Genomic DNA, 16135 nt, shown 5'->3' on the forward strand with positions numbered 1-16135 from the left:
AAGACAGGTGTGAATATGTCTGATGGAGTGGGACTGATTGTGTTCAAGTCTAGGACAGTAAAAAATTTAATGGTCATGTGGAATTGTTGGATGCCACATCACAACACCCAGTCCACGGGTGAAGAAAATCTCCAACCCGGCTGGGAATCGAACTTGGACCTGCTGCGTGGTAGGCAAATGTGTTAATAGTAATTTGCTGCATTACTTGTCTCACGTTGAAAGTTCTTAAGCAGTAACACTTGGATGGCCTCCCTGTGTTGTAGTGGGATGCAATTGAAGCCTCTGGGACCCCTCAGGTATGGAGATAGTCGAGGCTGGGATGATTCATTTGATATCCTATGCTGTGAGAAGTATTTCAGATAGTGATAGTGGAGACAATGAAATCACCATTATCAAATACATATTGGCACCCCCCAGGGGGTCCACAACTCTTTTGTGGATACGTGCGTAGCAAGCACGGGACCCCGAGCCAATGTGGCCTTCCTTCCTTTCTGGGCTGCATACCTTCCCTTTCCTCATCCTTCCCCATCCCCCATCTTGCCCCCCCCCCCTCACCTCTGGCTCTTTCCTTCCCTTTCTCCCCCTCTGGGAGTATGGTTTGTGCCTACGTCTGGAGACGGACACTCGCAACTGTAACAAATTCTTTGCTTTCTCCGCTTGCAAGTCTTCATCCTTCCTCTGTTCTTCTCTTTTCCTTACCTCTTCTCTTTGCCCTTTTCTCCGCTGCAGCGTTTGAGACCCCTCTTCTTTCCTTTCCCTTTCTCTTTTTTTCTCCCTGTGCGTGTCTGAAGGCCGACCCACGCATTTCCATGCATAGCCGGTGACGGGATAACGCGTAATTCCCCGCCCCGGGTAGACAGGTAGGACACGTACGTACCCCCTGGTAACGGCCAGGCCCAGGGAGGGGCGATTACCCGAGCTGATACCTTCCGAAAGTGCCGATTGGTCCCTCCGTCCGTTTGTCGGGAGGTGTGACCTGAGGTGTGAACAATCACCTAAGGCGGGAGTGCCCTCAGAGAGGGCCCCCACGAGGGAGGAGCGTGCCATCGGAGACGCCGGTAATCATGGGGGATTCTTCCGCAATGGTTTCCTCAGCTTCCACTATGTCTGCTCACAAGCGTAAGTTCACTGAGTCTCAGCCACAGACAGTTCTTCCATCGTTGCAACAGTTACTTATTGTTTCTCGGTCTGACGAAGGTCACGACTTCTCCACGGTCAACCCTTTCATTATTCAGAAAGGTGTCGACGCAATTGCAGGTCCTGTAAAGTCTTGTTCCAGATTACGGAATGGCACCTTGTTAGAAACAGTCAGTGCCTTCCAAGCACAAAAATTGCTGCGTGCTTCACTGCTCCACACCTTCCCTGTCCGGGTTGAAGCGCACCGCACTTTAAATTCCTCGCGTGGAGTCGTTTATACACGCTCCCTCGATGGATTGTCTGACGAAGAAATTCAGCACTACCTGTCTGACCAGGGCGTAACGGCTGTTCATAGAGTTATGAAAAGGGTTGACACGAACATCATTCCAACCCGTAATGTCTTCTTGACATTTGACAAAGTTCAACTCCCATCGAAAATCAAAGCAGGCTATGAGATAATTTCCGTTCGCCCTTATGTCCCAAACCCTACGCGTTACTATCGGTGTCAACGGTTCAATCACACCAGCCAGTCCTGTTCAAATCTGGCCAAATGTGTTACGTGTGGCAAGGATGCCCATGAGGGTGCCTGTCCACCTCCATGCCCTCGCTGCATCAACTTTATGGGTGACCATGCTGCTTTCTCTCATGATTGCCCCGTTTTTAAGGACGAAAAGCTCATCCAGGAAATCAGAGTGAAGGAAAAGGTGTCGACCTTTGCTGCTCGAAAATTATTTGCCAGTCAACAGCCCACCATGCCTCAGACAGGAAAATAGAGCACTGTCCTTGCTTCTCCTCGGCCAACAAAGGAGGCGGCCACGCAGACTTGCGACCTCACCTTTAGTGCCACGGTCGTCAGATCGGCCAGCGCAAAGATCGCCCGTTCAACCTCACCACTTTCGCCTGCCCACTCTCTGGCTCACCCTTCGTCCGGTTCTGCTAAATCTCGAGCCCAAAAGTCAGACACCAAGACTTCGAAAAAAGAGCATACTCGTGAAGACTTTTTACGTATCCCAACTTCACAACCATCGGTTCCTCCTTCATCTAAACATCATACTTCCAGGAAGGCTACAAAGAAACCCAGTTCATCTCCTTCTCCGCCAAGGCGTGTCCCATCTACAGCACCACCTGGCGGAAATCGCCCTCGGCCGTCTTCTGTGTCGCCGAGGCGCACTGCTGGCGGCCGATCAACCGGCCTATCGCTGGTGGCAGGAGCTGCTCCTGAACAACCTATGGATCAGGATCTTGTGCCTTCGGCTGAATGCCATTCCATGCTGTCGGTCGCAAGCTCTGAGTAGTCGTTGACGGCAACCTTGGTCACATTCCTCCATTTTCTGTTCACCCTATGTCAATTATCCACTAGAGTATCCGCGGCATTCGAGCCAATCAGGATGAATTGTCGATCCTCTTACGATCCTACTCACCGGCCATCTTCTGTCTTCAGGAAACAAAGCTGCGTCCCCATGACTGCTTTGTTCTCCCCCATTTTCAGTCCGTCCGATTTGATCTCCCCTCTGTTGAAGGCACTCCAGCCCATGGAGGACTCATGATTTTTCTCCATGATACTCTCCATTATCACCCAATCCACTTAAACACTTCCTTCCAAGCTGTCGCTGTCTGTCTTTCCCTTTCTGGATATACCTTTTCTGTTTGTACTGTATACATTCCATCGTCCACACCAATAGCACGAGCTGATCTCCTTCATCTTCTTGGTCAGCTTCCACCCCCCTATTTGCTGGTTGGGGACTTCAATGCCCACCACCCGCTTTGGGGATCTCCACATCCTTGTCCACGTGGCTCACTATTGCTAGACGTCTTCCACCAAGCGGATCTAGTTTGCCTCAACACTGGGGTCCCTACATTTTTGTCTGCCTCCACGACAAATTTCTCTCATTTGGACCTTTCGGTCGGTACTGTTCCACTAGCTCGGCACTTCGAATGGTTCGCCCTTGATGATACACACTCGAGTGACCACTTTCCATGTGTCATTAGACTGCAGCCTCAATTGCCATATATGCGCCCACAATGCTGGAAGTTTGCCCAAGCCGATTGGACACTTTTTTCATCTGTAGTGGCATTCGATGACCGTCACTTTCCTAGCATCGACGATGAGGTCACACATCTTACCGACGTTATTCTTACAGCTGCAGAACGTTCAATACCACGAACCTCCAAATTGCCCCGGCGCCCCCCAGTTCCTCCGTGACGCAATACGTGAGCGGCGACGTGCTCTTCGCGTTTTCTGCCACCATCCTACTTTGGCCAACTGTATCCGCTATAAGCAGTTCCGTGCGCGATGCCGTCGCGTCATCTGCAATAGCAAGAAGGCAATCTGGAAATTCTTTACTAGCTCATTTAACAACTTCACTCCCTCCTCGGAAGTTTGGAGTCGGATTCGACGGTTATCTAGCGCGCCTAGTATCTCCCCGGTCTCTGGGCTCACTGTCGCACGTGATACGTTAGTGGACCCCGTCGCAATTTCTAACTCCTTGGGTAAACACTTTGCTGCGATTTCGAGCTCTTCAAATTATCCGCCAGCGTTTCTCCAGAAGAAACGTGCAGCGGAAGTGCAACCTCTTGCTTTCTTCTCTCAAAATCGCGAAAGCTATAATACTGTTTTCTCCATGCGGGAACTCCAACATGCACTCTCTTCTTCTCTCTCCTCTGCCCCAGGACCGGATGGTATCCACATCCAAATGTTGCTGCATTTATCAACCCATAGTCTGCGTTACCTCCTTCGCATTTATAATCGAATTTGGACAGACAGTACTTTTCTCAGACGATGGCGGGAAGCTATCGTCGATCCTGTTCCGAAACCTGGAAAGGACAAACATCTCCCCTCTAGCTATCGCCCCATTTCTCTCACAAGTAGTGTATGTAAGGTTTTGGAGCGTATGGTGAATTGCCGTTTAGCTTGCTGGCTGGAGTCTCACAGTCTTTTAACACCTGCTCAATGCGGTTTCCGAAAGCATCATTCTGCAGTTGACCATCTTGTTTCTCTCTCCACTTATATCATGAACAATTTTCTCCGGAAACGCCAAACAGTAGCAATATTTTTTGATCTGGAGAGAGCATACGATACCTGTTGGAGGACAGGCATCCTCCGCACACTGTTCTCTTGGGGCTTTCGAGGTCGGCTGCCCCTTTTTCTTCGCGAATTTATGGCAGAGCGCACATTTAGAGTGCGGGTGAACACTACTCTCTCCCGTACTTTCTCCCAAGAAAACGGGGTACCCCAGGGCTCCGTGCTAAGTGTTGTACTGTTTGCCATTGCCATAAATCCAATTATGGATTGTCTCCTTCCTGATGTCTCGGGCTCCCTCTTTGTGGATGATTTTGCGATCTACTACAGCTCTCAATGGACCAGCCTTCTTGAACATCGTCTTCAAGGATGTCTCGATCACCTCTACTCTTGCAGCATCGAAACCAGCTTCCGTTTTTCTCCCAGTACGACCGTTTGTGTTAATTTTTGGCGACGTAAGGAGTTTCTTCCACCCTCCTTACATCTAGGACCTGTCAACCTTCCGTTTTCGGACGTTGCTAAATTCTTTGGTCTTATGTTTGACAGAAAACTGTGCTGGTCCTCCCACGTTTCCTATCTTTCAGCTCGCTGTCTGCGATCCCTCAACACCCTCCGTGTCCTGAATGGTACCTCCTGGGGAGCAGACCGAGTGGTCCTTCTCCACCTCTATCGCGCCTTAGTGCACTCGAAATTGGACTATGGAAGCATAGTTTACTCCTCTGCTCGGCCGTCTATTCTTCGGCGTCTCGAATCTATCCACCTCCGCTGTACAATCTGCGAGCTGTCCTTCTGAGTCATTATGCTAGCCATCTGTCTTCCATGCCTGCTAATCCAGCCCATGATATTTTTTTCGACGCCTCCTTTGATGTAGGGTACGCAGGCCGCCCCTCTTCCCTACTACCACCGGGAGTCCGCTTCCGTCAACTGCTCCATTCTCTTTCCTTTCGCTTTCCTAAAACCTTCTTGACAACTTGGGGTATAGCACCGCCTTGGCTCCGTCCCCGGATCTGCCTGCTCCGTAACCTTTGTCAATTTCCCAAGGATGGTACCCCTTCACTTGTTTATCGTCGGGCATTTGCTGCTCTATGTGCACAAATGAAGGAAGCCGCATTTATTTACACTGATGGCTCAAAAACATCGTTAGGTGTAGGGAGTGCCTATATTGTTGGCGACACCCCAAATCAATTTCGGCTTCCCGACCAGTGTTCGGTTTATACTGCGGAGCTTTACGCTGTTCTCCAGGTTGTCCACTACATCCGCCGCCATCAGCGGATACAGTATGTTATCTGCTCAGATTCTCTCAGCTCTCTCCTCAGTCTCCAAGCTCTTTACCCTGTCCACCCTCTGGTCCACCGGATTCAGGACTGTCTGCGCTTGCTCCACCTGGGGAGGGGGGGGGGGGGCGTCTCGGTGGTGTTCCTCTGGCTCCCGGGACACGTTGGTATCTGTGGAAATGAGGCGGCCGATATAGCGGCCAAGGCTGCAGTCTCTCTTCTTCGGCCAGCTATTCAATCGATTCCCTTCACCGATCTACGGAGCGTTTTATGTCGTCGAGTTGTTCTTTTATGGCACGCACATTGGTCGACACTTGCCCGTAATAAATTGCGGGATGTGAAAGCTCTTCCTTGTGCTTGGACCTCTTCCACCTGAACGCGTCGTCGGGAGGAGGTAATTTTAACTAGACTCCGGATAGGGCACTGTCTTTTTAGCCATTGACATCTTTTAAGCGGCGATCCTCCCCCACTCTGTCCCCACTGCTCTCAGCTGTGGATGGTAAGACACCTTTTAATTGAGTGCCCCTATTTTACTCCGTTACGCGCCCGTCTACAGCTGTCTCCTGATATATCATCCATTTTAGCAGATGACACGCGCTCGGCCGATCGTGTTCTTGAGTTTATTAGTGCCAGTGAAATGACGTCAGTCATTTGAAGCTTTTTTTGGGGACAACCAACCCCTTTCTGTAGTGGATTTTTAAGCCTTCCTTCTGCTTTTAGTTTCTCCAATTTTTTCAGTTTCGTTCCCATTTCTGCTTGTTTCCATTTTCGGTTTTTACTGTTTCCTAAGTCACGGACCGGGCGCTAATGACCATAGCAGTTTTGCGCCCTAAAAAAAAACACACACACACTGGCATTATATTGCACTAGGGACAAGCTCTTCAGTTAGGTAGACAGCTGACAGCTCCAGCTATTGAGCTTATTTATATAATAGCTCATTTAAGTACAAATAAGTACTTACTTAATAAACTGAAAAAAAATCCACTATGTAAATACAAGCACACTGAAGTTATAAGCGGCAATCAAAAAGTTTCAGTTAGAAGGCTGTACATTGCAGAATGTGTATGCCGATCAAGCAAAATCACCGTGAGCATAGAGGCAATCATCCTACCAATGCATCATCCTGAAGATACATGTATGGTAAAACACAATGTCTGGCAGCATGAAGTAGTCCGTAACTACCTGCTTTGTATTCTCATCCGACAGGGATCATAAACCCTTCAAAGCCTTTTTTAAGGGACTGAAGGCATGTTAATCGAATGGGAGAGATCCGGACTGTAAGGCAGGTGCTTGCTCAGGTGCGTCCTAATTGAATTGGCGTAAGCTCGATCTTCAATTTGCAGACATATGAAGGAGGGACCTGCATGAACACGGACGACCTACCTTCCCTCACCCTTCTATTCCCTCTGCCCTGTTACATCCCTGAAACACAATTTATCCCTTAATGTGGCTCTACTGCACTTTGGACATGGTATGAATATTAAAATTTTTTAACCTACTTCATTTAAAGATAAATATTAATTTTACACCGTCAAAACAGTAGTTTTATTAACTGTGATCCTACAACATGGAAACTAATCGGAGAGAAAAAAATTAAAATGAGATGTTTTTGTAGGAAATTTACTGCAGTTTAATTTTGTAATGGAAGATATTTTCACCAGAAGCTGTGGTTTTAGAGTTATTCGAAAAAACATTAAAAAGTGAATAATTCATCCCAGCCTTTCAGGATTTTTAGTATGTTGTTGAAGATGTTCCCCCACAGCACTGTGCTAAAATTTGTGACAACACAATTATTTTCCCATAATCGACGTTTCTTGGTCTTCGTTGAGTGGGCTAAAATCAACATGTTCTCACCATATTCATGGATTTAGCACTTATGTCTTCTTAATCTCCACTTAATTGTTAACTTCCCTTTTGTAATGCATTGCAAACGACTTGATTATTTTTTCACAAGTGCTCCACCACAAGAGACTGCATACCAGAAAGCAAAAAGTTTGTTTTAAAATAACCAGACAAAGAAAAATAAGAATGTAAATAGATGAAAAATGGGTATTAATTAAAATTGTTGAGCCAGAGGAAAAAGACAGTTCTGTTGAAGGAGACAGTTCTGGATGTTATTTACTTTGCTTACTTTCCCTCTGTTATCTTCTACGGTGTTATATTTTGCGGAAACGCTATTTAAAAAAATAAAATTCAACGTAATAGTATTAAATGATGAAAATACGTGTATAGAAACAATTATATTTCGCTGCTCTTGTGCCAAGGCAGCTGAAAATGACGATGGTTTTAAACTGTTACTAGCACATTGCGTCATTTACCGACAGTTTTTTTGTACTCACTGCTTGGATGTGTCAAATTTTGAAGCCATTCGTGTCAGCTGATGATTATATTATAGCTTAAGCTTTCAGTCCTTGTCATTTCCAGGTGAAAATATTTACAGTATTAGGCCTACACTGCAAAACGCTGGCACACCTGTGAAAAAGTTAAACTGCCTGCAATAATTGGAAGAAATAACTCGTCTTCCAAAGAGTGACAACAAAATCAGTGGTTATAGAAATTAGGATTCCGTTTAGCTTTAGCTAAAAATAGGATTTAAATCTCAAACCTCACCTTTTGGCTGATTTATCGAATTAAGACCTAGCGATAAATGAAATGTCTGTTTCATTCTCGACTAAACAAAGTTTTTCACACTTTAAAACATCCTCAACATTGGTCTAAATTACTAAGAGAAAATTTGCAGTAGATTTCGCAGTTAATACTTTCAGTGTTAAAAAATAATTTTTTTTTCAGTGTTTAATGGAACTGCAAACGATTTCAAGATGTCTATATAAAAACCACTGTCCCATAACTTCAAATGTTTGGCACTGTTCCCTGTTAAGCAATACAGAGTTACAGTTAAAATGTTCAATTTTGTTACGAATTTCAATCCTTATCTTTACGAATTGGTTGGTAAGTTAAAAGACACATTATTATTTCAGATGATTTCAATATTTTGTAAGTTCTCAATGTGATCAGAATAATCTTTAACGGGCTATCGCAGTCACAGCTCGTTGGTGGTCGTGAGCTGTAGTTTGAAGTCCCACTTGTAATTAATTACAAGGCCCGCCGTGCCACCGCTCCAGCCGGGCTGCTTCACTGTTCACAAAGAGCGACAATGCTCGGCGGCTGCAAATGTTACTGTAGTGCACGCTAAAATTTAGGTAGGCATTTATGAAATCATCATTACCTACTTCAATACGAGTTAGCTGTTGAATGTTCTGGTTGCGAAGAGTAAAAACTTAAAATTGAGCTCTTTAATATGAAAATTACAACAAAACAAATTGCTTGTTAAATATTTCCTTCTTTTACCTAATGCTACTTAAATGTTCTTGTTGGGAATAGTAAAAACACTATCAATATGTCGAGGAAAGTTCTACTATAAATATTTCAATAAAAACTCACAGGTTTCAGATTAAATATTTTCGTCTTTGCTTGCTTCTGATTCAAATTCTGTAAAAGAAAGAATCAGATGAAAAAAAATTGTAACTAATTCAGATAAGCCCAAAAAATACAGTGAAGTAAGAGAAGCTGTACAAGTACCTTTTTACTTTGGAAGATTACTGTGCAGGAACAAGTCATCAATCGTCTGTGGCTTCTAAGACGTGCGTCGGTCCTGCATTATTTGTTCCGCAGTAGAGAAGCTTCTCTCGGATGGCGCGCTGGACGCTGGAATGCAGTGCACGAAGTATGTGAGTTTGGAAAGACGCGGATAGACATTTTCACGTCCATGCCACCAAGCTATCAGGTAGATGCCTTCCGAAAATTGGACTTCATCATTCGTATATCTGAGAATTTCATCTGACGCAAAGTCAAGATCTCTCGTCGATTCATCTTCTGAGGAATCTTCAAATTCATTAAAAAGTACGTCAGACTTCTGTTTTTTTGCAGGAATTCCAGATGTTGTTTCCTCCTTATCTTTTAACTGCGGACAATTTCTCGCAACATAATTTTTCGCTTCCTTTACAACTTTATCTTTTTCGGCACTGCTAAGAAACTTTAGGTTTTTATATTTTGGATTCAAAAACGTTGCAAGTTTATGGGTTACTGTTATGCCCCATTTGCTGATTCAAATAGATTTGGCTGTACTCTTTAAATCTATCAGAAATGGGCTGTCGCCATAATTTTTTTCAAGGAAGAAGATAAATTTTAACTTCCACAACACACATAAATAAAGCGTAGGGGTTTTGGAGGCTTAGAGATCACGAGAAGCTATTTTAAATGGTGTCAGAAAGGTTATTATATCTTCCAACATCCTCTTGTCTATAGAATCAATCAAATTATCTTGATTTTTCTCTGACAGAATTGACAGAACTTCAAAACATTGTGAATTAATAGACTCAAACATATCCAATTTACTGTTCCATCATGTGTCTATATCTCCTTTCAATGACTTCTGAAGGCGATTCTGAAGACCAGATCTTTTAAAGAAAGTTGTGATAGCTCGACAGGAACTTATTAGTCACTGCACGTCACTCTTCTCATCATTCGCGTCTCCTCGAGTCATGTGCTCCAGCACAGTATTAAGGATGTGTGCTGGGCCCGAGAGCCTCTTGTATTGCTGAAGTGCTGCCACAATATTTGGACCTCTATCCATAACGAACATGATGTTATTCACAGCACTGAATAAATCGAACGACCGTAGTATCTTAATTAATTCAAGTGTAATGTTTTCTCCTGTTTTTTAATCTCTCTCAAAATTTCTGGTGCACAACACTCTTATTTTACGGTACGAATTAGTCCATAAATCGACAGTCAGTGTTCGACCTATATCTCTCAATATATTCTTCACTTCTGCGGAGACAGTTTCACGCAAAAGCCTGAAATAAGTTCTGCAGAAATTTTTACAAAGTCTCAGATGGTGTTCAGAAGAGATAGATTAGGCAGAATTGGTGGTGGAGTATTTGTGTCTGTCAGTAGTAGTTTATCTTGTAGTGAAGTCGAAGTAGATACTCCGTGCGAATTTGGATGGGTGGAGGTTATACTTAACAGCCGAACTAAGTTAATAATTGGGTCCTTCTACCGACCCCCAGACTCCGATGATATAGTTGCGGAACAGTTCAGAGAAAATTTGAGTCTCGTAACAAATAAATACCCCACTCATACGGTTATAGTTGGTGGGGACTTCAACCTTCCCTCCATATGTTGGCAAAAATACTTGTTCAAAACCGGTGGTAGGCAGAAAACATCTTCCGAGATTGTCCTAAATGCTTTCTCCGAAAATTATTTCGAGCAGTTAGTCCACGAACCCACGTGAATTGTAAATGGTTGCGAAAACACACTTGACCTCTTAGCCACAAACAATCCAGAGCTAATAGAGAGCATCACGCCTGATACAGGGATTAGTGATCACAAGGTCGTTGTAGCTAGGCTCAATACCGTTTCGTCCAAATCCACCAGAAACAAGCGCAAAATAATTTTGTTTAAAAAAGCTGATAAAGTGTCACTAGAAGCCTTCCTAAGAGACAATCTCCATTCCTTCCGAACTGACTATGCAAATGTAGATGAGATGTGGCTCAAATTCAAAGATATAGTAGCAACAGCAATTGAGAGATTCATACCTCATAAACTGGTAACAGATGGAACTGATCGTCCATGGTACACAAAACAGGTCCGAACGCTGTTGCAGTGGCAACGGAAGAAGCATGCGAAGTTCAGAAGAACGTGAAATCCCGAAGATTGGCTAAAATTTACAGACACGCGAAATTTGGCACGGACTTCAATGCCAGATGCCTTTAATAGGTTCCACAACGAAACATTGTCTCGAAATTTGCTAGAAAATCCGAAGAAATTCTGGTCGTATGTAAAGTACACAAGCGGCAAGACGCAGTCAATACCTTCGCTGCGCAGTGCCGACGGTACTGTTACCGACGACTGTGCCGCTAAAGTGGAGTTATTGAATGTAGTTTTCCGAAATTCCTTCACCAGTGAAGACAAATGGAATATTCCAGAATTTGAAACATAAACAGCTGCTAGCATGAGTTTCTTAGAAGTAGATACCTTAGGGGTTGCGAAGCAACTCAAATCGCTTGATACGGGCAAGTCTTCAGGTCCAGATTGTATACTGATTAGGTTCCTTTCAGATTACACTGATACAATAGCTCCCTACTTATCAATCATATACAACCGCTCGCTCACCGATAGATCTGCACCTACAGATTGGGAAATTGTGCAGGTCGCACCAGTGTTAAAGAAGGGTAGTAGGGGTAATCCATCGAACTACAGACCTATATCATTGATGTCGGTTTGCAGTAGGGTTTTGGAGCATATATTGTATTCAAACTTATGAATAACCTCGAAGGGAACACACTATTGATACGTAAGCAGCATGGTTTCAGAAAACATTGTTCTTGTGCAACACAGCTAGCTCTTTATTCGCACGAAGTAATGGCCACTATCAACAGGGGATCTCAAGTTGATTCCGTATTTCTAGATTTCCGGAAAGCTTTTGACACCGTTCCTCACAAGCGACTTCTAATCAAGCTGCGGGCCTATGGTGTATCGTCTCAGTTGTGCGACTGGATTCATGATTTCCTGTCAGGAAGGTCACAGTTCGTAGTAAGACGGCAAATCGTCGAGTAAAATTGAAGTGATATCAGGTGTTCCCCAGGGAAGCATCCTGGGACCTCTGTTGTTCCTGATCTATGTAAATGACCTGGGTGACAATCTGAGCAGTTCTCTTAGGTTGTTCGCAGATGATGCTGTAATTGACCATCTAGTAATGTCATCCAAAGACCAGTATCAGTTGCTAAGCGATTTAGAAAAGATTGCTGTATGGTGTGGCAGGTGGCAGTTGATGCTAAATAACGAAAAGTGTGAGGTGATCCACATGAGTTCCAAAAGAAATCCGTTGGAATTCGATTAATCGAATAGTAAAATTCTCAAGGCTGTCAATTCAACTAAGTACCTGGGTGTTAAAATTACGAACAATTTCAGTTGGAAAGACCACATAGATAATATTGTGGGGAAGGCGAGCCAAAGGTTGCGTTTCATTGGCAGGACACTTAGAAGATGCAACAAATCCACTAAAGAGACAGCTTACACTACACTCGTTCATCCTCTGTTAGAATATTGCTGCGCGGTGTGGTATCCTTACCAGGTGGGGTTGACGGAGGACATTGAAAGGGTGCAAAAAAGGGCAGCTCGGTTTATATTACCACGTAATAGGGGAGAGAGTGTAGCAGATATGATACGCGAGTTGGGATGGAAGTCATTAAAGCAAAGACGTTTATCGTCGCGGCAAGATCTATTTACGAAATTTCAGTCACCAACTTTCTCTTCCGAATGTGAAAATATTTTGTTGAGCCCAACCTACATAGGTAGGAATGATCATCAAAATAAAATAAGAGAAATCGGAGCTCGAACAGAAAGGTTTAGGTGTTTGTTTTTCCCGCGCGCTGTTCAGGAGTGGAATGGTAGAGAGATAGTGTGATTGTGGTTCGATGAACCCTCTGCCAAGCACTTAAATGTGAGTTGCAGAGTAATGATGTAGATGTAGATCGGTCGTTTCCTTCAAATTTCCGGGTATGGTGGTTGGATGAGGTAGCAGTTCCTTAGCACTCACTGCACCGTACTTGGCCCCCACATGAATAAGAAACCGTGCCGTCTCGAGAAACCCAGATCCACACGCAACTTCATGGTAAAATGTCTTTGCTGACAAGATTGATAAGTTTTTCCGTCGCAGCTGTCTTCAAATTTGGCGGAACTTCAGGAACTTTCACGTCTCTCTTGTAATTTAAATAAGTAATTATGCTACTTTGTTCAGCCTCACACGAATGTTTTAGCAAATTTGAAGTTCCACTTTTGTGTCCAGTATAGGAATATACTTTTTTACATGCAAAACAAGCCACTATATCTTTTATCTTTTCGTTGCCATCAAATACGTATTCGAATTTTTTCCAAATTGGTGATTTCAATTTGTTTTCCTTCACTAATGTAAAATCACCTTTTTTCACCTTACACGAAATTGTATCCATCGATATGGTGTTCATTTAAAGAAAGAACTCACTGATATTTGCTACGATGTACGTTGTCACTCGGTCACTACAAAGCGCTAACTGAAGGCAGCGGAAAACTGCAACGGGCACCTGTCTGGTAGACAGTAGGCAGGTTTGCCACCCAGAGAGCACTTCACAGGCCACACAAGACACGGTCGCGGAAATGGATTGGGCACAGGTCTCTTGGGTACAGCCAGGGGCTGAGGACAACACACATCCGCTCTACCTGGGCCCTGCAAGATTCCAAGAATGTCAACAGTCTTGAAGTTTTCAACTAACATTGCAACATACGTACTGGGCAGATGACCCGCGGATATCCACGCCGGTCGCGATTTTATCCGCCAAGTAATTAATACCGCAGATATCCACGGATATCCGCATCCGTGCAGACCTCTAGTTATATGCATAGGAAAAAAACTAACACACTGAAGTGGGTACAAATTAAGTACTAATGATCACAGTATCTGCACCTGTACTCCTAACTGCCTGTATATTACGTCATGGGCTCTGTTGTTGACAATCAGCCTTTCAGAAGAAACGTCAACATTCGTTCAGTGAACAAAACAAGTGTCATGTGGAAAAGTGAGTTCTGTTCAGTGGGTTTCATTTTCAATAGGCTTCAAGGAGAACTGATAAAATTGAGTGAATTGAATATGGAAACCTAAGATGAAAGGTTTCCTTGTGGCACATTCCTATTCTGTACAGGAGTTTCTTCCAGTAGTTGAGAACTTTCCTGTAATCCGTTGTTTATTTCTGTACTCTTTTTTTCATATATTATTAATTACAGGATGCTGATTAGATGATTAGAAAGAATTAACTATGTACTGACTCATTCCATGACAAAGCAGCTTTGCCTCTCCAGGCAGTTGGCACAATCTTGGTGATCATTTCTGGATTTGGTCTTTAACATTACATACGAAAGCCAGCCCATGTATACTATTATTTTAGCACAACACGGTGAGAATTCAGTATAAGACTGTTAGTGTGAATTTCTTATTTTATTGTTAAGATGCTGTAGGTTAAGTCTTTGCTTAACTGCAGGCAACCTGAGGACATTCTAAGAACCAAATTAGTCATAGCACAATAACTGTGTAATTACATGGCTGAGGTGGTTTTTAGTAATAATTAAAGCTAAATACTGCTTGTTACTACATAACTAGTTATGAAGAACTACTACTGTGAATTAGCTTTGGTCATTAATAAACTCTATTATCATTAAAAATTCCTTATTCTATTACTACATTTTACCTTTTGGGAAAGGACAATCCCTCACAACTTCCACTTTCACAGATCAGGTACCAAAAACCGCAGTTGATGGAAATGACAGTGCTTGTAATTTTTATCTCCAATATGTAAACAAAAATGACCACTCCTATCAAACAAATAGGCTAACACCACTGGTGCTTTCCTTCCCCCGCCCCCCTCTCCCCCCCCTCCCCCCCCCCCCCGTGTGTGTGTGTGTGTGTGTGTGTGTGTGTGTGTGTGTGTGTGTGTGTGTGTGTTTGTGTGTGTGTTTTAAATTTATTTTTACTTTTTAAGTTAAAATGGTTATCAGTTTGAAGCAATGTGTTTCATTCTTTCCTCTTAGATGGTGATAGTTACTGGTTGGATGCAAAATGTGGGGCCCTACCCAAATAGCCGGGATATCATAACGACTCCTCCTAAAATGGCTGCACGGGCTGTTCTGATCTGTAGGCCAAATTCTCATCCATTCCAGGTATGTCAGTGTATAATAATGTATGTAAAACCTCTAGCAGAAATTAGGTTCTTTCTTCCTTTAGGACTTTTTTATGTCCCAAAATCGGTTAATTGTAGAATTTAAATGTATATAAATATGATGTTAATTTTTAAGAAAACATATATAATTTTGGCATCAATTTTGATCTGGCTTTGTCCCAATCTTTGTAAATCTGACATCATTAGTTCATGTGATTCTTCTTAAAGACCATATACCATTCATTGATTGTAGTGATGAGTGAAATGTGACGATCAGAAACAAATATGGTTTTTCCAATATTGTTCACATAGCTAAAGACAGGGTGAGTCAGGAGGAGCAGGACATGCTTTGAGGGGTGATAGTATTAGTGATTCTGAACAAAGAAAATCATTTCGACATATGCCCTATTCCCCTAACACCTGCTTTGGGATTGACAGCTTCGCACCCACCAGGGACATTGGTACTCATCTCCCAGCTGGAGACGAATCACCTTCCTCTGGCTTCTCTTGGCAGAAGGGATTCGTTGGGACACTTACTTCCAAGGTTTCTGCTGTTGTTTAACTGGACACCAGCCACAGGCTGAAGGAGCCACAGGCTGATGGCCACAGGGCTTCGTGATCATCATCTTTACCTGAAACTTAATCAGAGAAGCCCTCACCATCATCAAAATCATCTAAGGAGAGGAAAGACAAGAAAGTGTCCTACAAGGAGGCGTACATTCCATTGGCCCCATGCCACTAGATCCCACCTGTTCCACTCCTGTGGCAGAGGCAGATATTCTGCTGGCCCCTAAGGCCCCAGCTGGCGCGACACAATGTAACCCAGATCTTTTGTATATTGATGCGATAACTCCTCAACCAGTGGCAGCAGGTGGCCCTTGGCCATAACCTGCCTCCTTGGTCCCTTCATGGCCTCACAGTGCTTCAACAACATTATTCTGCGGTGGAATTATAGC

General features: G+C 43.7%; 1 protein-coding gene across 3 annotated transcripts in view; it reads left to right on the plus strand.

Annotated features, from left to right (window-relative positions):
• The window catches only part of LOC126248029 (sarcolemmal membrane-associated protein-like), a 330102-nt gene that overhangs the window by 54421 nt on the left and 259546 nt on the right, over positions 1-16135 (plus strand). For all 3 annotated transcript variants that reach the window (XR_007545401.1, XM_049948630.1, XM_049948631.1), the window contains exon 2: positions 15052-15180. Coding sequence is in view for 2 of the 3 variants with exons in the window: in XM_049948630.1 (XP_049804587.1) it covers positions 15052-15180 (129 nt within the window). In the remaining variant the exon portion in view is untranslated. The remainder of the gene's footprint in view (positions 1-15051; positions 15181-16135) is intronic.

This window comes from Schistocerca nitens, chromosome 3 (genome assembly GCF_023898315.1).
Source record: "Schistocerca nitens isolate TAMUIC-IGC-003100 chromosome 3, iqSchNite1.1, whole genome shotgun sequence".
Lineage (NCBI taxonomy): Eukaryota > Metazoa > Arthropoda > Insecta > Orthoptera > Acrididae > Schistocerca > Schistocerca nitens.